This window comes from Trachemys scripta, chromosome 2 (genome assembly GCF_013100865.1).
Source record: "Trachemys scripta elegans isolate TJP31775 chromosome 2, CAS_Tse_1.0, whole genome shotgun sequence".
NCBI classification, from domain to species: domain Eukaryota; kingdom Metazoa; phylum Chordata; order Testudines; family Emydidae; genus Trachemys; species Trachemys scripta.
In genome coordinates this window covers 164,767,731-164,790,954 of record NC_048299.1, presented here as the reverse complement: position 1 = coordinate 164,790,954, position 23,224 = coordinate 164,767,731, and the positions used below count along the sequence as shown (strand labels likewise).

The 23,224-nt window shown below is 41.1% G+C and overlaps 1 protein-coding gene across 1 annotated transcript; it reads right to left on the bottom strand.

Moving 5' to 3' along the window:
* Positions 1–10,215: 10,215 nt before the first annotated feature.
* On the bottom strand, positions 10,216–23,224 carry SERPINB1 (serpin family B member 1). Its single transcript, XM_034762212.1, has 7 exons — positions 23,115–23,224; positions 21,655–21,831; positions 16,350–16,487; positions 14,886–15,003; positions 14,092–14,234; positions 12,651–12,818; positions 10,216–11,412 (listed from the first exon to the last, which is right to left on the bottom strand). Exons 2-7 carry the CDS (start codon positions 21,820–21,822, stop codon positions 11,011–11,013), a joined length of 1,137 nt encoding a protein of 378 aa, XP_034618103.1. The 5' UTR covers positions 21,823–21,831; positions 23,115–23,224; the 3' UTR covers positions 10,216–11,010.

Sequence of the window (23,224 nt, the reverse complement as noted above, 5' to 3'; positions counted from 1 at the left end):
GTGGGGAATCCTAAAAAGGACTGCTCAGTCGTGGGTGCAGCTGCCGAGATGCTCGACCCACCTCAATCCTCGAACAAGACGACTGTATCACACACTCACCGCCTGTGTGTCAGTCTGTGACTAGGAACTTCCTGATTTCATTGTCCTGTTCCCATTGCCACTCGCCGATTGCCACCGGACTTTTGACATGTGCAAATGTTATTTACCTAAAAACTGGAAGATGCCTCTGCGGGACTTGGTGGAATGCCTTAGCCAGACATTTGAGAGTTAGCCCCTGGGCTAGAATAACTAATGGGATGGAGCTCTCAGGCCAGCTTCACTTGAATTACAATGTTTTTTAGCCATAATTCCACCTACCAAATGTTGTTGTTTTGTTTGGAATTGGCTTATGATTTGATGAATAAATGTGACCATAGATTATTATTTTTATGTTACTCATAAAAGGACACAGGAATTGTGCAGGATATACCCTAGGTGCAGGACCGGCTCTACGTGCTTGGGGCAGCACTTTTCAAGGGGCGGCTTTCAAGCACTTGAACTCTGGCCTTTTTTTTTTCCGCTTGTGGCGGCAGAAAACCTAGACTTTATGAATAATGGACGTTGGTTGGGTAATGAAGCTCAGACTAAGCAAAAGGATGGCAAAAGGCTGTATCCTGGAGATGAAGAGTGGTATCTCATGAACTCCATCCAAGCAACCTGGTTTCTTTTCATTTCCTCACCTGAACTCTCTCTGGAAGAATATCCTGGACTCAACCAGTGGCTATAGAAGCAGAGCTGACTCTACAGAGAGGATTGAGGGGACTCAGTTGGCCCAGTGGTGGCAAGTAGAGATGATTTCAGGGCAAGGAGTGACTGGAGCAGCACTGGCTACAGTGCTGACCTGACTTCCTCTGGCTGGTGGAAGCAGAGCTGAAATCACAAAACTGGACCAGATAGCTGCACGTCGGAGCAGTGCTATCCGGCCCGGAGCAGATCAGTGGGGGACAGTCACCCTCAGATGTCTTTGACAACCACTGAGACTAACTCAACCTGTGAATGTGGTTTTAGGTGGGTGGGTATGTGGTGAGACAGAGTTTTGGATCTCTATAAACTGGACATTCATTATTTAGGACTGGGGATTTGTATTAATTTATTGGTTAGGGTTGCTCAGTTTCTTAAATGCAACCTAATACTGAGTTTCCATGTTTCTTTTTACTGATTCCTCCTCCAGCCCTTCCCTCCCCCCCGCACTCCAGATAAAAACTTACATGTGTGCCATGTTCCCAAAAGACTTTTGAGTGATTGCATGTGAGGGGAAAATGATTCAATGTGACCAGGGAGGTTTTATTTATGTATGTCCCAGAGACAGAAGTAGTATAGCTCTGGGTGGGCACTTGAGACATAATTTTATTTATTTTATAAAAAGATTCCCGGATAGATTGAATCTGGCAAATGTTGCTGCCATCGGCACTTGACAGAAGGGTACACGAATGTGCCACCCACTCAAAATGTCGTTGTTTCCATAGCGTACTGCAACTTATTCCACAGCTCCTGTGAAAATCTTTCCTACAGGAAATACTATTGTAATGCAGGTTTCCTGCAGGATCACACAGGATACAACTTTTGAATAGCCGCATTTAAGGCATGATCTTGACTTAGTTCTGTTTCAGAAGTGGCAGAAGACTGAGCCCACAGTGAAAGATAATTAACTTTGTCCAGTGCAGCAGTCTATAAATTAAGAGACTAGAAAGAACTTATCACCATTAATAAATAGGGAAATATATTGGGCAGTTAAGCACTACCCTGCTGTGAAGGCTAGTTTTCATTGGTCCCCACTGCGTACATTGGATGAGACATTGCATTTTTATTAAACCACTTCAGAGTGCTTGACATTTGCTAATCACTTATGGATATATGCAATACCTTAGTGAGAGTCTGCAGTCTAGAACAAAAAAAAATTAAAAATGGGGTCACCCATGGCAGAACAGTCAAGGGTGAGGTTCCAGACAAAGTGTGATCCAAGAAGTCCCTAACAGCAGAGCAGATGGAGGATAACTGCATAATGGAGGTGAAACTGTTGTGTAATGTACAACGGCTGTGGAGGTGGATGAAGGCTGCAGCAGATAGTGATCCTCCAATCGTCATGGTGTCCATGCCATTGATTTCAAGTCCTCTATCTGTCAAGGATACTGTGTTGACTGTTGTGCACCAGTCTCCCCACTTTAAAATAAGTCCCGTCCGGGCATCTTCCAATTTTTGGGAAAATAACATTTGCACAAGTCAAAAGTCCGGTGGCAATCGGCGAGTGGCAATGGGAACAGGACAATGAAATCAGGAAGTTCCTAGTCACAGACTGACACACAGGCGGTGAGTGTGTGATACAGTCGTCTTGCTTGAGGATTGAGGTGGGTCGAGCATCTTGGCAGCTGCACCCACGACTGAACAGTCCTTTTTAGGATTCCCCACATGGGGAGGAGGGTTAGAAAAGGTACCCTAAAAATAGTCTTGCCTCTGTTTCTCCTGGCTGGATAGATGCATCCAGCAGCATCACCACCTCAGCGGTCGAAAATGTAAGAAACTTTTCAACTTTGGAACTTGGTATGTACGTACCCTGATGGACAACTCAAACAGCTGAGCAGAGCGACATATAGCCATTATTGCTCGTGAATGGAGTCGGTATAACATCGATATTGCTCCTTTGTCCGAAACTAGAAGAGCTGACGAAGGACAGGTGAGGTAGGAGAAAGGAGGATACACCTACTTCTGGAAGGGAAAATCTATAGATGAACCCCAATTTCATGGAGTGAGCTTTGCTATAAAGAACAAGCTGCTAAGGTGCCTCTCTGAGGTACCAGTTGGAATCAATGAGCGGTTTATGACACTCCGATTGAGGCTCACCAAAAATCAACAGGCAACTATTGTGAGCGCCTATGCACCAACACTGGATGCCAATGAGAATGTAAAGGAAGATTTTTATTCTCAGTTGGAAACCATTTTACCATTCGGCTCCTGACCAAGTGTGTTGAACGTGAACTTATTATTACGAACACTCTTTTCCGACAAAAGAAAAAGTTAAAAACACCATGGAGACACCCACAGTCAAAGCACTGGCATCTCCTCGACTACATCATAGTTCGTAATGACGTACTTCTCACAAGAGCAATGACAAGTTCTGATGACTGTTGGACAGATCGTCGCCTTATTTGATCCACAATGAAAATTAAGATCGCTCCCAAATGCAAAAGAAGCAGGTCAGGCGCAAGCTGAAGGTTCAAGATTTGAAGGACCCTATTAAGCGGGACCACTTCCAAGCAGTCTTAAAAGAAAAGCTCCCATCAGAGTTTCTGGAAGAAATTGAGGAACATTGGAGCCAGTTGAAAGCAGTAATCATCAATGCCTGTGAGGATACCATAGGCTACCAAACCAGAAAACATCAGGACTCGTTTGACGAGAATGATGCTGAAATTGAGCAACTCATCAATGAGAAGAGAATGGCATTTTGTGCTTGGCAGAATGACATAAATTGTAATATGAAGAGAGAAGCCCATGCCAAGGTGAGGACGGAAGTACAATGTAAAACCAGAGAATTTAAGAACAAATGGTGGACTAAGCAAGCACAAGAAATCCAACATCTCGCGAACATCCTCAATACATGTGGTTTCTTCAGTGCCACCAAAGCTGTTTATGGGCCAATTTGTCATGGTATGAATCCTCTTCACTCTAAGGACGGAACCACACTTCTGCAGGACAATGAAGCCATCAATTCTTCAAAATGTTCTTTCCAGTGAGATCTCCTTAACATAATTCTATGGTTGCAGATGAAGTCCTTGAACAAATCCCTCAACGACATTTAGGGATGAGCTCGGAGACACTCCCAATTTGTATGAGGTACACAATTCCACCAAGCAGATGAAGAACAACAAGGCAGCAGGTCTAGATGGAATCCCCGCTGAAATCTTTAAAAACGGTGGACCAGAGCTGATTCGGCAGCTTTACCTGCTTATCCTTAAAATCTGGATAAAGGAGGAGGTACCCAGTGAAATGAGGGATGCCCTGATTGTCACCCTCTTCAAGAAAGGGGATAAAGTGGATTGTGGAAGTTATATCTCCCTCCTAGCCATTGCAGGCAAAGTTCTGGTGTGGATCCTTGCAACCCGCCTTCTACCCCTGTCAGAAGAAATTTTTACCAGAGTCACAGAGTGGTTTCTGACCATGTCGTTGAACTGCGGATATGATCTTCACAGCATGGCAGCTGCAAGAAAAGTGTCAGGAGCAAAACGGACCACTGTACATGGCTTTTATTGATTTAACTAAAGCCTTTGATTCAGTAAGTCACCGTGCCCTCTGGACTGTACTTTCTAAGATTGGATGTTCTGATAAATACATGAATGTCCTAAAATTGCTTCATGATAACATGAAAGTGACTCTTCTGAGCAGCACAGGCTCCCAGAACGAACCTTTCAAAGTACAAATGAATTAAACAGAGCTGTATCATCGCTCCAACCATGTTTGTGCTTTTTATTGCTGTCATTCCTTACCTAATTGCTGGGAAATTTACAGCTGGTATTGAAATCATTTACAGAATGGATGGAAAGCTGTTCAGGCTTAGCAGGCTGAAAGCCAAGAGTAAGATCTCTACAACATCTATTGTGGAACTTCAGTATGCTGATGACAACGCAATCTTTGCCCACTCTGAGAAAGATCTTCAAACTATTTTGAATGTGTTTGCCAATGCTTACGCATCTTGGTTTCACTCTTAATATCAAGAAGACTAAAGTGCTCTATCAGCCCTCTCCAAATGATGTATTACATGCCCCATCTATCAAAATCAATGGAGTGGCACTGGAGAAGGTCGATCATTTCCTCTACCTTGGAAGTCATCTTTCATCCGAGGCAGACATTGATGCAGAAATTCAACATCGCCTGACCAGTGCCAGTGCCATCAACACTGCCTTCATAAGATCAAATGGGAAAACAGGCGCACCAATATTAGTGTTCTGGAAGAGGCAAAGATCACCAGTATTGAGGCAATGATCATCCATCAGCAATTCTGCTGGACTGGTCATGTTGTCCGGATGCCAAACCATCACCTCCCAAAACAGGTCCTGTTCTCTCAGCTGAAAGAAGGGTAGCGTACCGTGAGTGGACAACGGAAGCGTTATAAGGACTTGCTGAAGGACAACCTAAAAAAATGTAATATTGACATTGATACTTGGGAGACACTTGCCCAGGATCACTTAAAATGGAGTGAAGTCCTACGTGATGGTCCCCTGCATTTTGAACTTGTTCGCCGACAAGCCGAAGAGGACAAGAGGTGCAGGAAGAGGGAGAGACTGGTCTCCAGTCATGGTCAACAACCTCCTACTGAGCCTGAAAACATCTGCCTTAATTGTAATAGAATTTCTGGTTCAAGGATTGGCCTTTTTAGCCACCTGAGGACCCATAAGTCTCATGGAAAATGATTATGCTCGGTAACGAGTGATCGCCCATCATCATCATCGTTCTAATAAATTAGCTAATGGATTTTCTTTCCATTATTTGCCCGGTTCTGCACTACCAGATGAGAGAACCAACTTGTTAAAACATGGGAGGGGGGGGTTGTCAGGAAATTCTGTAATAAATAGTTGTCAAATTTCTCCCCCTCCACCCCCAATTTCCTTGTGCTATTTTCCGAAAGGGAGTTAATCCTCAATTAGCCAATGGACCGTATCATTTCATCTGTTAAGGAGATTCTCTCATTTGTTGAAAGTTCTTGTTTATATGTAAAAATAAAATCTAGCTGGGTAGATCCATCCAAGTGGGGTGGACTTACTGCTATTCATTTGAAAATGCTAGATTTTCTGGCCAACTTTAAGTATGCAGAAAGAGCATTAGCTTTGTGTTCTGATGATCTCTGGATTTGTTCAATCTCTCTTTCCTAACAGACATGTGAACTGAGTAGCAGACAGTGGAATTCAGATCTGTAAATACTTTATCCTCAAACTCATGTGTCTCTGGGCATTCCCACCTAACATGAAAGAAAGTAGGCCTTTTATTCCACACCCACACCCCCTACCATAATGTGACAAGTGTGGAACAATTTTTACATGTATGCGTAGGAATATATATATATATGTAAACCCATACAACTATTTGGGAAGCTCCAAATAGTGTGCCAGAGCTAGCTAGCGTTTAACTATGGTAAGACATAGAGTCCAAGAGCCAGATTCTGATGTCAATTACACCACAGTAAATCCCAAATCAAGTGGTTTTAACTGAGTTGCTCTGGATTTATACCAGTGTAACTGAAAGCACAATCTGGTCAAATGTCTCTTTCCAAGGTATTTTCATAACCTGGCCAGCCCGCATGATGCAGTTGACCATATAATTGCTCATATGCAAATGATATCAAATGCTTAACAGAGTATGTAGTTTAATATTAAATCTTCTATGATTTAGAACTTTAACCAACCCAATTTAGCACATTTCTAATTTCAGAAGACTTTAACCTGAAGATATCAGAAGTCCTTATGCAGAATGCACTGCTTAGTTTGCAGAAAGGGCTGTTCAGAGTGTACAGATCAGACAATGACCAAATGTCAACATTCCTCTGGTATCTCATAGGCATGTATGTTGACACAGTTAAAAGAAGAGTTGTCATAAAGAGGCCACGCAAGCAGCAAGACTAAGTCCAACTTATTCATCATTCCAAAATCAGCATACATTATGTTCTGCATTTTGTGACGCATGGTATTTTCTGGTCAGGAGACACCAACATGAAGCAAAATGGTATCCTTTAGAAATCCTCTACCCTTTCCTAGAGAAAATTTTCTTGTGGCTTCCTATATTGTACCGCCCCTATGACCAGGGGCTGAACGGAAAAGCTAATTTTCAAACATTTACCAATCCTTTAAAGGGAAACAAGTACACTTGTCTGATTATTTTCCAATAACACATAGGACTAGTATAAATGAGAGTTTTTTTAAAAAGAGAAAAATATATATTTTGTAGGTTTTGTGTGTGTGACTGTGCTTTGGCCAAGATGTGTGCCTGAAGTTAGACCCAGGGTTCCACATTTCAGGCCTCTAGGATGAAATGCTGGCTTCAGTGAAGTCAATGGGAGTTTTGTCATTGATTTCAGTGGGGCTCCAATTTCACCCATGGTGCCTGATTAAGACCCCAAATGAGTGAATTGATTTTCAAAAATCCCACACTCCTAGAATCTCCTATTGTCTTAAATTGGAGGTGGTGTTTGCTTAAGTTTTAAAAATTAGGTCACTTATCTAGACACCTTAATAAGGATTTAGCCTGACTTTAAGCACCATTTTTATATATCTTGCCTGTGGGTATAGTAACTTTCACCATTCCCCTGTATAATCAGTTTTCCTTCTTTGTGTAAATTTCTGACATGAGAACAGGGGAGACCATCTTAAAAAAAATAGGAAAATGTGATCGTGGAACCACAAAACTCGGCAAGGAGATTCAGGGACAAGTGTATTATGTCAATATACTTACCTATAGTTCAAGAAGTAGATGGTTTTACTTTTATCAGATTTTATATTACAACCATTTGGACTCTGCATATCATGTTGCTGGAGCAAGTAGACATATTTGTATCTCACAATCATCAAACAACCAAAGCCAAAGGAAGGATTTACTAAGAGATTTTCCATTCCCTAAATCCCTATATAACAGTCCAAAGACATGGCAAGTTTGAACAATGTAACATGACAAGTAATTTGTTTCTACATTCAGGGCTACATTTTTCAAACTGTTTTATGGTCTTTTCTACACTAAAAAGTTGTATTGCTTTAACCAGTATAATTAAAGCAATGCCATTATATCAGTGTAAAAGGGCTTTTTATGGGTATAGCTTCTCCCCACACAGGAAGGTGATAACTTTACTAATATAAGTCACCTTTATTGGTATAATGACATCCACACTAGGGCTTGTAGAGATATACCAATATCAGAGAAATAATCACACTCCTAACAGACATAGTTATACGGTATAATTTTCAAGTGTAGACCAGGCCTAAGCCTGCAGTAAGGGAAAGAGCGTGCAACGAAACAGGACCTAATCATTACTTGGGCAAAAGCCCCACTTGTTATCAACAGATGTTTGACTTTTAAAGGCTGAACAATCAGGCCCAGAATTATTATCATTTTGAGAAGGGAAACCAATGAGCCTAGTACAACTGCAAATAATTCTATATGAGGCATTTTGCAGACTTACATTATTCCTCAAAAAAAAAAAAAACTCAGTATATCAGAGTTTCTAAATCTTCAGGGATAGGGCACTGTGTTTACAGATCCTCACTGTCCAATGTGGCCTTCCATAGCCCCACATATTTGGACCTCTCTATATACAAAGATTCTAGCAGATCCTCCTCTGATCTAGTTCAAACAAACCAGAGCCTTTGAAACCAAGACGTTAGTAACAGATTCAACCTTATTTTTTACTAATGCTGAGACCACACTGTTAAGGAACATAATGTAAACAGTTAGTTTTTCTCCCCACCTTGCTTTTAAGTTCTCAAAAGTATTAGCTGCAGTCTGTTACACTGACAGTTAGTCTTATCAACTTCCAAAGGAAGTTCAAAAATTATTTAAGGAAGTGCCAGTTTCCTGAACACCCACATCGTAATTCCCTGACCCACAGAATGAGTCGGTTCAGCTCCTAGCATCTGTGTTCTGCCCACCAATCACTCCTTCAGTTCCAGGCATCATTCCAAATAATAGCCCACAGGTAGTGCAGCGGCTCCTGGTTCTCTCAACACTTCTGCCCTCCCCTTCCCAGGTTTAATCTCCAGTTCTCCGCTCTCCCTCTCCCATTGCAACAGGCTGTTGCTCAGTAGCCACCAGCTATTCTGAAAATGCAAAAGGAGAACTTCTATAGCAGACCACACTCACCAACCCATTTGCTTAGTTTGGTGTTATCACTTAGGTATACAGTTGTTTTTGTGCTGTCAAATGCCACATTTTGTGCATAAAATTGCCTGCTGTGGACAAACAGTTTTAAAAAAAATACAACCGTTTATTTGTACTTCCAAGGCAAAATTATAGTGAGGTTCACAAAGGAATACAGAATTAGACTCACAGAATATATCTGAGGTTATACTGTTAATGCATAGAAATAACTGCACAGGATATACATAAAATTATACAGGCTACTAGTACTAACAGGAAGCAACAGCAGGATATTACGAGTACATAAGTACACCAGTTCCTAGAAGTCAAACTGTTATTTGGTGCAAAAATCAGTTTGTAAAGAGGCAGTAGGCAGCCAGCCAGCCACGTGGGCCAGAGCTCACTGTAGCATTAATATATATAAATTATACTTAAGATATTTGGAACAGCTACAGAGCAGTTCCCTGGAAAGCAGGAATCTTTCCTGTGTTGATATTATAGTTTTAGGCCAAGATTGCATGCCTTTTAGAAAGTTAGATTCAACGATCTGAAAAATCTTTCAAGACCTCTCAAAATCTCCATACATTTTAAACCGATGAAACCATTTTAAAATTTTTCTTTAAAACGTACAGAAGTGTTAAGGTTTCTTAAAAAACCATTAAGAAATGGCCTGTCCCATTTCCACCTCCTCATTCAGAAGCAGTATCATACTAGAGTTCTGAAACTGTGATTGTAAAGGTTGTACGTGTTTAAACAGCTTAATGCTTTCTGTAAGAATAGAAAGTCTCTCTAGACACATGCTAATTGACCTTTTATCCCAAGACATAAGGCCCACTCGGCTGTTCAGTGCCTTCTGGTGCCAAACAGCATTTTGTTCAAAGGCCTCTAAAAGAAGACTCTAAGTCTATGGCTACATTTGCAGATGTAGAGCACTGAGAGTTAAACCAGCCCTTGGAGAGCGCAGTAGGGAAAGTGGTGCAGTGTGTCCACACTGTCAGATTAGAGCACACTGCTGTGGCCACATTAGCAGCTCTTGCAACGCCAGAGATAGCAGTGCATTGTGATAGTTATCCCAGCAGGCAGGTGGCTGCAACGTGCTTTCAAATGGTGGGGGTGGAGTGTGACAGGCAGTGTGTTGTGTGTATGTGGGGAGAGAGAGAGTGGGTTTTTGGGGGCTGAGAGCATGTCAACATGCTGTCTTGTAAGTTGTAAGTTCAGACAGCAGCAGACCCCACTCCTCCCCACCTCTCTCTCACACACACTCACAACAGCAGTATTCCACAGTAATGGCTTGCTTTGTCCCAGAGCAGATAAGCAGCTGGTTGTCAGAAACAGAGCTTTGAAAGGGCATATCCGCATTCCTATAGCCGATTCCAAAACAATGACAAGAGCGGCCACTTGACTTAAGGGGAATATGGGATGTTTCTGGAGGCCGATCAGAGCACAGTAATGCAACACCATGTTCACACTGACACTGGGGCGTTTCAGCCGAGGCGGAGCAAGCATTATGCTTCTCGTGGAGGTGGACTACTCAGGAGCGCTCCAGCTGCAGAGTCCAGGCACTCTAAGTGCCTTGTCAGTGTGGACGGGTTGTGAGTTAGGACACCTAGGGCTGCTTTAATGCGCTCTAACTTGCAAGTGTAGCCAAGCCCTAAGAAACGAAAAGCCTTGCAAACTTATCCTGCTGAGGAAGCACATTGAATTACTTGATCAAAGTCAGCAGAGAGGGGAATTACACCAAAGGGAAGTCACTGCCAGTTCACAATAATATGGCAAAACCCACACAAGAGGGCATTCATACATTAGGGAATTTTCTGACTCAAGTAACCGTCTCAAAGAATCCCCAAAAGTACTACGTTCAATTCTGGTCCACCTTTATTAAAAGGTCAACCGTGTTGAGCAACCAGACTTTGTCAGCCCTGCAAGTCATTGCATAAGACAGATTTTACTGTACACAAACAGATATCAGTGCTAAGGAATTGGCAAAGAAGCCCAGGAAGGATCTTAGGTATTAATTTCTGAGTAGTCATTTTATTGTGACATGGAGAATTGCAATGAAAATTTGTAAGAACTTAATTACAGGTTCCCACTGGTTTAAGTGGAAATAGGATCAGGTCCTCAGCTGTAGCTCTGTCTTCTCTTTTATGGAGAAGCATACCTGCCAAAGAAAAGTATGCTTTGTGTAGGGTTGTGACGGATGAAGAAAAGGAAAGGGTGATCAGCGTTGAAATCCTCTTCCATAAGCATGCAGAACATAGCAATGCCAGCAGTGGCAGCTGCAGCTTCTGTGCCTTCTTCATTCACTTCTATGAAAGACTTGTGTACAATTTTAGATAGAAAGAGGTCTCGTGCGCCTGACATTCCAGACAAGTCAGCCTTGCCACTGTCAAATATATCCTGCAGGCCCAGACCTGCTAAATCTGATTTAAGGTCATAGCTGTCTTCCAGCTTAAATTTAGGCAGATGCACATGAACATCAATGGGATGCATATTTTGTGGCTGTGTCCATTCCTGGAGCTTTTCTAAGGTGATTTGCTTCTCTAGCTGGAATTACAAGCACAGAGATCATTAAACTTTGTAGAGAGTCTGAAATACCACCAGTGTAAAAGTATTTCTCTTCCAAAAACATTTAAAATGCAATATTGAAAACACGGTCTATAATGATACATGTATACAAAGTAAAGTAAATATGGATATAAAAGGCCAGATTCTGATCTTTGCTACCCCTGTATAAACCCACAGTAATTCTATTACATTCAATGGAGTTACTGCAAATTTACACCTCAGTAACCAAGATCAGAATCTGACCCAAAGCATCCAACTTTAAAATCAGAGTATTACTTTTTGCTGCTCTGTGCAAAGGAGTTAAAGAAATACTGTACTAGTGACTTAAAAAAAAATCCTATCACTTCATCTAGCTACTTGGAAGTGTAAGTCACTAAAACTCATAATGAAAATAATTAACAATCAACAAGGGAGCTGCCTTCTTGACACTTCAGTAAAGATCATCAGCTTCACTGTTTGAAAGCACAGAAAATACGACATCCAAAGCAGTTAAAAGATAAACTGCACCATTTAAAGGAAAATACAGGTTAACTATTATCAGTAACCTATTTTTATTTCACTTTGTCAACTACCTTGTGGCTCAGTTCTGAGGATTAATTAATTGGTTAAAGTTTCTGCAGCACTTTGACAAAGTGAAGGCTGCTGTAAGTAACACTGGCTGCCAATGGATTTCTAAGGGACTGAACTGACCATCAGCAGAGTGTAAGGAAACTTCTGCCCTACTTCAGGCAACCCTCCTCCCTCCCGCCCCATGCCACCAGCAGGGAGAGGACTAGCATAGCATTCACTACACCCACCCAACTTGAGAAGATCCCCCTACTCAGAACTGACACTCTTGTGGATAGTTAGACAGGCTCCACGGCCAGATTCCTCCAACAGTGACACACAAACCAGATGCACCGCACCCTGGAAATTGGCCCAATATAATTTTATTTGATCAGTAAAACTCCTACTACACGTCTAAAATAAATAACAATGATAAAGTACTTAAGAACTATCAGAGGATGGTGATAACTGGAAACAGCAGGATTTTCCCCTTTTGTTATTAATTCTTTACTGTTCTATTAGTAGGCTGAACTGGTGAAGGCATAATGTCAAAGGTTACAATTAGTGGGCTTCTGAAGGGGTGAGGGGCAGACTGAAAACAAGGTTCTATATTACAGGAAAATTGTGAAATGCCATCCAAGCAGAAACTGAGACTGGTTTGTATAAATCACCTGCTGGAGTCCAGTGGAGTTATCGTCAATGTCATCAGGTAACAGGATGATCATGCTAAGTTCTTTTCCATCATAGGGAAGCTCTAGCACACGACATTTCAGTTCAGAGATGTACCCAAAAGGATAGTTCTCTTTCTGATACATCATTTGCACTGTCTTTTTTTCATTCTGAATGGTTTACAAAAAATAAAGAAAATTTTATAAATTAAAGTTAAAAATCAGATTTCCTTACCTATGTTATTAACAATACCTTAGATTAAAATTGACTTTTAAAATCTATATTCCTTTTCACTGTATGGTTTACTCTCTCTTCCCACATGGCAATGAAAATACTCACAGGTCAGATTCACTAATGCTTGATTTATTAACAATTCTTTGAAGACCCGGTGCTATGTAAATGCTAAGTATTATTATGTTCACTTTTGCTTTTGGTTTCTCTTGCCTAGCATAATGCTTCCTCCTTCCACTGTAGAAACTAGCCCAGATTCTTCATTCAATTGTAGCTCCTCTATGGTCCTCCAATAGCAAGAGGGGCCACAAACTATATCGATGGCATGTGAGAAATATCCCCAGTGTAAAAGCTATTCCCAGGCACTGTAGAACTAATAGATTTCTCCGCATGGTCTATGGTTGCCAACCCTCCAGGACTGTCCTGGAATCTACAGGAATTCATCTTTAATGAAAGATTATGTCATGTGAGGAAACCTTCAGGAACATGTCCAAGCAAAATTAGCAACCCTAGCATGGTTCCTCCCACAGTCCCTGGCATAAGGGGCATATATGACAAGGAAAGAAGCCTTGGCCAAAGTACAGGGTGATTCAGTTATGCTCAGCTAGCATAACTGCTTCCAGGGAGGCATTAAAAGCATAATTTAAAGCTATGCTAAATTGTATTTGGGGAAAACAGACAGACTATTGGAGGGGCCAATGTACCTACATGCCATATTTTCCTCCACTCTTCCATTCCTGCAGAAAATGGATGAGCAGTGAAACACAGAATCTAGCCCACTGACTTCAGGAAAATGTGTATGTCAGTGTTTCTCAAATTTTCATATTGGTGACTCCTTTCACATAGCAAACCTCTGAATGCAACCTCCCCTTATAAATTAAAAGCACTTTTTTTGTATTTAACACTATTATAAATGCTGGAGGCAAAGCGGGGTTGGAGATGGAGGCTGACAGCTCGTGATCCCCCATGTAATGACTTTGTGACCCCCTCAAGGGTTACGACCCCCAGTTTGAGACCCCTGGTTTATTTCCAGACAAAAAACTGTTCGAATAAATAAATAAATAAAAAAGAATGTGAAAATGTTTCTATTCATATTTGGGTTGTAATTTATAAAAAAAATATAAAAACTTTAATTTGGGGCCTAAATTACCTGAGAGCATCCCTTTATAGATATTCTACAAGCAAAAAGATAACAGCGTGCATCCATATTACCTTATTTAACCGAAATTGCATTTGTTTCGTATCTGCTTCTTTAAATTTCTCAGCCCAATTTCCTTTGAAATAAATAGCATTCACCAACACTAGTTTGGTCATATTATTAACTGAGCCCTCAGACAACAGGTTGGGAATTTTACCTTAAAAGAAATAAAAAATCATTACAACGTTATTTTACACTATACATATTTACATTTAAAAAAATCCACTGTCTTAATTCAAGAAAAGATTTCTGATTTTCCCCCCAATACAAATATAGTATATTTAAGCACCATTCTCTTGTACTGTACTACATTATGATGCATATCATAATAATAGTCCATATATAATAACGTCACAAAAGTGTAAACCCTTACAGTCTCAATTTTCAGAAATGCTTCAATTTTTGGGTGCTCAACTCAAGACAACCTAAAGGGGCCTGATTTTCAGAATGTGGTGAGCATATGCTATTAGCAACAGGGCTTCTTTAGGGTACCTGCCACTGGGCACCCAAAATTTAGGACTACATGATTTAGAAATCTATAATAAGACCAATATTTTCAAAACCAGATGCCTAAACTTAGGCAACTATTTTGGCAATTGTTGGCCTTAATGTACGAAAATGCACATACCTTTTTAATTATCTAGCTGCCATAAACACTATGCTCATACATTTTCTGGTTTTACCAGCCATGTGATTGGATATCCCATAACAAGACTGAACAATTCTAATGGCAGCAGAAAATGAGGACATATCCCTATTGAGTAGCCACAAAAAGATGCCCTTTATTTAACTAACCAAAATCTTTTACCTTCAGTCTGCTCTGCTACCCACTGGTTAATTTGTTTCCTTGCTTCATCTGGAGCAAGTAGAAAATCAACCGTAGCTAAATCAGCTCCATATAGTTTCTGAGTCTTAGTCAAGAAGTCCTAGAATACATAGTCAGAAGGAATAGCTTTCATTGCACATAGATAATATCTTTACAGCTATGTTTGGAAGGATTAGACATTTTTCAGTACATGTTGGTAAACATTTATTTCATCCTACATATGCAAACTGATGAAAAGACATTTCCAGCAATAATGATTGAAATTTACAGAGAGGCACGGTAAGAAAAATGCTGCTTGCCAGAGTTTGATTTAAGGATCTTTGATTTGTATATTTTGACATATGATGTTGACAATTTGTGTTTTAACTGTTCTATAGCTCAACTTTTTGAATCTCTATTGTCATTAAATCATTACTGTCTGACCTGCCAATTGTTAGACCCCCCCCCCCCATAATTTCCCACAACTAGAAATTTAAATAGATAAATATAAAGGATAAAATGCTTAAAAATATTATCTGCCAAAATTATAAAATAATAAAAATAAAATTCTGCCAAGCCTATTTAGAGCCTAGTGAAACAACACTAACTTAGGTCAGCTAAAGAATCTGTCTATCTCAAGGGTTGGGGGAACTGATCTTGCATTTTATTATTTTTGTTTCTGACAGATACAGGTGAACAACACTAATATTTCAATGCTCCCATCATGCATGAATATGAACTGATTGCTTATTACTGATGTTTCAGTGTTAGACTTTTTAAATTGGGTGACGTTCATCCCCGTGCAACAGGCCCATACAAGCCTAAGCACTACTGAACTCCCACTGAGATTCAAAGTGGGACATAAGTGGCCATCAGACCTCATGTAGACTCTCTGTATGGGGTGAATTTCACCTATGGAAGGTAAGTTGGTTTTAAAGTACATCAGGTGGTGTACCACTGATATAACTAGCGGGTGGGATTTTCAAAAACACTTCAGTGACATAGCAGCACAAGCCCCATTGAAAATCAATGGCAGTTAGGCACCTAACTGCCATTTGTGCCCTTAAAAATCTCCCTCTCCTCCCCCGCATATTTACAGATTTATCAGTTTGAGAGCCAAAGGCACAAATGGATATCAGACTGCTACTTCCCAAAACAGGGTGCTAAATTTGTAACCAAAAATGGTTTGTCTTGTGGGTCCTTCAAATGACCTCACATTTTTTACCTCATAAATATACAAATAAAGTTATTCTGCTTGGAATCAATCAATAACATGGCAGTTATGCAGTTTACTAAATTAATTCCAAATTGTATTAAGGTTTTATCTAAATCCTGTTCCAGTGGGAGTTTTGCCACTGACTTCAAGAGGGGCAGGACCAGGCCCTAACAGAAATGGGAAGTAACTGATGATTGAGTTTTGAAAAATTCTACAGGAATTCTGTAACATGAGCTTCTGCATGAACTTACTGCTAAAAAATTGTAGGTCTTCTCTCCATAAAGCCGATTGGCAAGCTTCAACAGATAGGAAGCTCCACTTCTGTTTATGTCAGAGGTTAGGGTCTGAAATCTTGAATGAAGTTCTTCAACAACATCAAAATGAAGGGTCTGGATTAAAAGAAATTAACAATTAATACAGAATACTTGGTAGTAAGTGTTTGAAGGATCAGGCCCTTGGAGTCAGGAGGAAAACAAACAAACAGTGTTTGCCTTCTGATTGATTGTAAGCTATTTGAAAACTTCAGCTAGTACAAAATCTAGTGTTGACTTACTGGCAACACAAATGCATCACCTGTGCTCCATCACTTGCATGGTGTACTAGTTTGGGCACAATTCAAGCTGTTTATTTTAAATTATAATGTTTGGCAGCTCTCCCCCTATGCACCATCCAGCCATAGAGATCTGTTGGGACACTGATATTAGTCCCCAGATATTAAATCTGTATGCAAGGTGCTACCAATATAGGGACCTTCAGTTCTCAAATTCACTTCTCCTTTTGGTTTTGCTTCCTCAGAGCATACTGCAAGCCCTATCTATTCTCCCAGACCTTATTTGAACATGTGAGTAAGGTGAGCTTGATCTGATTTAGTGTGATTTTCTTTTATTTTTAATAGATGATAATATAAATGCTGCCACATATTATTGATGGCTGATAATTTAAAAATTAAATATGTTACCGTAGTGTCTCTTTAAAGGCATATTTTCTCTCTGAGTGATTCTCAGAGACAAGTTATTCAACCGGATATATGCATTATGGAGAGATCTACCTGAATCTAGATGAGCCGATGAGAGCGAACCAAGGACCTTCAATGCACATAGAACTATTTGGACAAAGCTAAACTAAACCAGAGACCACGTGTAGGACATGGTCTAGGGACCTGATCCAAAGTCCATTGAACTCTATGGAAAGATTCCTATTGACTTCAGTGGGCTTTGCATCAGGCCTAGGTGTCCTGGGAAGTTTCAATCTGCTTTGTATAGGTGAAAAGATGCAGTATTAATGCACTATGAAATGGGTCCATGACCCACAGAAACAAATATCCACATGCAAGTTAAAGTCTTTGGTAGCTACAACCTTTCCCACAAGTTTCTCTGCACCTCCCTGATGATGGTTAATGTATTTTCACAAATATTAGACAGTACTTTGAATTAGAACATAAGAGTATTGTAGATTAGCATGTTGAAACTTGTCTGAGTGTGGTTTTTTTAGCCCCTTTTCATGCTATTTCTGCTCTGAATAGGTTCAATCTGGGTTGGGCTGTTAGTTTAATTTTGATGATAGAACGGGAGTTAGTTTCTGTACAAAGTTCAGGTCTGACAGGTGGTGATGAAATAGTTTTATTGTTCTAATGGATAACTCAGTGCTGCCTAACATAATATAACATAAACGAGCCCCTCCTAAAGCCAACAATACAAAGGAGACAATATTCTTATACAAATATATTGTTACCCCCAGCAGAGTAAATTCAAACATACTCTTTTACAACTGCATGTGCCATTCCAAGAAAACCGTGAATAACTGAATCCCTCTTAAGCAATAAATCCCACATGAAATTAGTACCAATGCTGCCATCCAGAATTGTTTTTTGTAATTTAAAATGAATAAATACTAATTTTGAAATCTCCCATCTCTAAAACCAGAATTTAACCTACAGGAAATCTTCACAGCACTAGTTAATGCAGTTTGCAGCTTGTTTAGTGGCTGAATTTGGTAAAGGCTGAACACAAAGAGCTCAGTTCTTCAACCCTTGCTTAGATTCAATAGTTTTAATCCCTGCTGAGTACTCCCATTGATTTCAGTAGAATTGGGGCCAGCCACAGCAATAAAACAAAATTGAACACCAAATCTTTTGTTATTAAAAAATGTGGCTAATGTAAAGTTATGTGGAAGTGCCTGATTAAAGCCCATTGAACTCAAAGGGAATCTTTCCATTGACTTCTATGGGCTCTAGATCAGGGTCATCAGGCGCAAAATATAGCAAATACAGTGAAAACACAAAATACAGTAAGTGTTTAAAGTTAAGCATGTGCTTAAAGCCTTCAAAACTTAAGCACTTAAATGGTGTGCTGAAAGGGAAATAATTTCCAATTGGGGCCTTATTTAGAACATTAGGCACCTATTTTTGAAAATATTAGTCTGCAGATGTGCTGAATCTTACTATTGTGGCTGATCTCATTCAGATCATCTTTGATAGGAGACTGATAATGACTTGACTCTGAATGAGAAGGTGGGTGAGAATATCTTTCATTGGACCAACTTCTGTTGGTGAAAGAGAGAAGCTTTTGAGATACCTTTCCCAGACCTGAAGAGCTCTGTGTAATCAGTGTCACAGCCAAATACAAGATTAAACAGGAAGTTTACCATCCTAGCCACTATGGATGTAGAAGCCCTCTACACCAACATTCCACAGAAAGATGGACTACAAGCCATCAGGAATAGCATCCCTGATACCATCACGGCAAACCTGGTGGCTGAACTTTGTGACTTTGTCCTCACCCACAACTATTTCAGATTTGGGGACAATTTATACCTTAAGTCAGCGGGACTGCTATGGGTACCCGCATGGCCCCTCAGTATGCCAACATTTTTATGGCTGACTTAGAATAGCACTTCCTCAGATACAGACTAACACGGCTACCCCCTGATACTTCCTCAGCTCTCGTCCCCTTACGCCACATTGATGACATCTTCATCATCTGGACCCATAGGAAGGAGGCCCTTGAGGAATTCCACCAAGATTTCAACGATTTCCACCCTACCATCAACCTCAGCCTGGACCAGCCCACACAAGAGGTCCACTTCCTAGATACTACAGTGCTAATAAGCGATGGTCACATAAACACCACCCTATACCAGAAACCTACTAACCACTATACTTACCAACATGCCTCCAGCTTTCATCCAGACCACATCACACGATCCATTGTCTACAGCCAAGCTCTAAGATACAACCGCATTTGCTCTGATCCCTCAGACAGAAACAAACACCTACAGAATTTTTATCATTCTTAAAACTGCAATACCCACCTGGTGAAGTGAAGAAACAGATTGACAGAGCCAGAAGGGTACCGAGAAGTCCCCTACTACAAGACAGACCCAACAAAGAAAGTAACAGAATGCCACTAGCCGTCACCTACAGCCCCCAACTAAAACCTCTCCAACGCATCATCAAGGATCTACAACCTGTTCCCGAAGGATAATCCCTCACTCTCACAGACCTTGGGAGACAGCCAGTCCTCGCTTACAGACAGACTCCCAACCTGAAGCAAATACTCACCAGCAACTACACACCACACAACAAAAACACCAACCCAGGAACCAAACCCTGCTACAAACCCCAGTGCCAACTCTGTCCACATATCTATTCAAGGGACACTATCATAGGACCTAACCACGTCAGCCACACCATCCGGGGCTCCTTCACCTGCACATCTACCAATGTGATATATGCCATCATGTGCCAGCAATGCCCCTTTGCCATGTACATTGGCCAAACCGGACAGTCTCTATGCAAAAGAATAAATGGACACAAAACTGACATCGGGAATCATAACATTCAAAAACCAGTAGAACACTTCAATCTCTGTGGTAACTCAATAACAGACCTAAAAGTGGCAATTCTTCAACAAAAAAACTTCAAAAACAGACTCCAAGGTGAAGCTGTAGAACTGGAGTTAATTTGCAAACTGGATACTATCTGATTAAGCCTGAATAAAGACTGGGAGAGTTTGGGTCATTACAAAACCTACACTTAATTTCCGCAATACTAATTTCTCCCTACTGTTACTCACACTTTCTTGTCACCTGTCTGTAATGGGTCACTCTCTTACCACTTCAAAAGTTATTTTTCCTCCCTTGGTATCCTGCTGTTAATTGATTTATCTTGTTAGACTGACCTTACACTTGGTAAAGCAATCCCCATCCTTTCATGTATTTATACCTGCTCCTGTATTTTTCACTTCATGCATCTGATGAAGTGGGTTCTAGCCCACGAAAGCTTATGCCAAAATAAATTTGTTAGTCTCTAAAGTGCCACAAGGACTCCTCGTTTTCCCCCCACATATTCTAAGGAGCCTTTCAAGGTGAAGCGTTCTGTTAATACCCCTGCAGTCATAGAATAAAAGGGGGGGGCTAGTGGGTTGCAGATTGTTGTAATAAACCATAAATCCAGTGTCTTTATTAAGATCATGATTTTTGGTGTCTGGCAAAGTTATGAATTTAAGCTCCCAGGCTTGTCTTTGGAAGGCGTTGTGCAGGTTTCGTTTGAAGATGGGGACTGAGAGGTCAGGATTTATGGTTTATTACAACAATATGCCACTAATCCCCCACCCCTTTTTTTTTGTCCTATGTCTCCAGGGGTATTAACGAGCCACTTCACCTTGAATGGTCCCTTGAAAGATGTGTTAACTACTTATGCTAAACAATCTGTTCCAGCTTGTATTTATCTGTCACATGCTGAGTACCTTTCTGAGACCTTAAGGAGAGCTCTGTATAGCTCGAAAGCTTGTCTCTCTTGTCAATACAAGTTGGTCCAATAAAAGATATTATCTCACCTACCTTGTCTTTCTAATCTCTTGGGACCAACATGGCTACAACAACACTGTAAACAACATTAACTGTGATTGGATTGAAATAAGATTCACATCTGTTTTGAGTGTCTTGTGGAAGATAACAATCCCGTATTTTTACAAAATTCATGATCTCATGCAAAGACGTTGTCATCATGCATTATCATAGTTATGACACTTTATATTTAAGGAGGGGGAGGTGGGTTGAGTTTTTGTTTTTTAACATGGCAGCAATATGCATAACATTATGTATTACAAAAATCACAGATCTCTTTGCCAGAGTCGCACAGGGGCTTTGGGCAAAATCTGAAACAGAGACTCTCCGCCCTTCCAAAAAAAAATTATCAGGGACTGGGGAGAGTGGAGAGTGAGCCCACCCTGCACTCACCCCACAGCGATGACTCCTGTCCTGTGAGACTAGGCCTTGCTCCCCTCTCCAGGCATTGTGACCTGGCATACTCGGTTGCAACACCACTCAGTTTGTGGGCCCTTTCAAACTGGGGGCCTGGGGCAGCCCTGATCTTAGCATCAAAAGGCATGAAAACAAATTAAAAAATAATTTGGTTCCAGAGGTTTTGATCAAATTAATTAGTGACTAAATTAAGTGGGAAACAATAGGAAGGGTTAATGAATTCTTATATTTTTTCTCTTAAAACTTATTTTCTATAACATTAAAAATCTAAACAAGAGAGAAATTTTCACTGACCTTCAACAGCTGTGTCTCTGTGTTACCTTTAGCCCCTAAAAGGACCATGGCCAGTGCAGCAGAAATACTGACTGGTGAGAAGAAGATATTTCCTGTTGGGTTGGTTTCATTCAACTTTCTAAACAGATCGAGAGCAAAATGGGTGTTTGCATTACTCAGTTTCTCCATGGTTACAAGCTGAAAAATAAAATAAGTGCAATCAAGGCTCCAGGTAGTGATTTTTCAAAAACGAAATGCCCTGTGTTATGCAAAGCAAAGGTGAAACTAATAAAAGAGCATTTGTACCATATGGAACTCAGGAATATTAATTTCAATTTACCTTCCTCACACATTAACAAATTCACATAAATAGATATAACAGCTAGTAGATTGCTTACCGCAAACATTCTGGTTACACCAACCTTACAGATGTTATATAATAACCTTCAGTAGCCTCTTATTTCTAAATTTGGAACAAACAAAGGTTAAGGAGCTTGCAAGAATGGACACTATAGTCCTCTTACTCCAAATTCACAAACCAGACAGTCAAGACAACTGGTGGGTGACCTCGTTTTCCCACCAGTGGATTTATTAATTGTAATACACTAAGGCATCCAGTATAGTAGCTGGTGAAAGGTACTTAAATCTCCATCTCATCTGAGACCTGTTTCTGTTGAGCAGACCACACCAAATTAAGGTCCCAGTCCTCCAAAGACTTACACATCTGCTTAACTTCATGCACTGTGAGAACTCATCGAATTTACTGGGACTACTCAGTGTGTATCATGTTTAGCATGTGCCTAAATCTTTGCAGGCTCAGAGCCCGAGAATGGAACCAAATGTGTACATGAGAGCTGGAGTTTTGAAATCAAAAGTGAAACGCACAATCACGCCACTGCCCCCGCCATTAGGTATTTGCGACAGCACAGACAGTCTCTCTGGCCTTAGGGGGTTTGTCCACACACTGAAGTTGTGTTGTTTAACTGGTGCCGCTTTAAGTGTTGACACTCTTACGTCATTTAAACCTGACTTGCAGCGGTTTTGCTTCTGCCCGCGAGTGAAAATCGAGGAGGCAAATCATAACTAAGGAGGGAGGAGCAGCTGCATCCAGGGCTTTCCCTGGCAGGCTGCTGAGAACGTGTCGTGGACAGGCTATTGCAAAGCAACTTCTTCTCCCTGGGGGCGGGTGGGAGAGGCTCTGCCGGTACTGTGGGCTCTTCTCTCCTGCAGGGCTGCCTCCGTGTCCCCTCTGGGCATGCAGTGAGGGGGGAGGAAGAACAGGTCGAGGCGCTCGGGACCAGCCCAAGCTACACATTTGTAATACGCTGGAGGGGGGCAGATTGCAGACTCCTGCTCTGTCTCCAGCACATGACGCAGCATCCTCCCCTTAGCCCCATTTCTTGGAGCCAATGAGCGTCCCCCGGCCCCGACCCCCTCCCCTGCTCTCGGACTGGGACAAATTCACCGCTGCTGTTTCTTACCCTGCAGCCGGCTGGGGATTCACTGGTTCCAGGCAGTAGGAGAGACACGTGAACTGGTGCCTCAGCCCTGCGAGCTTAGCCAGGCCAGGGGCGGGGAGCGTGTGTGTGGG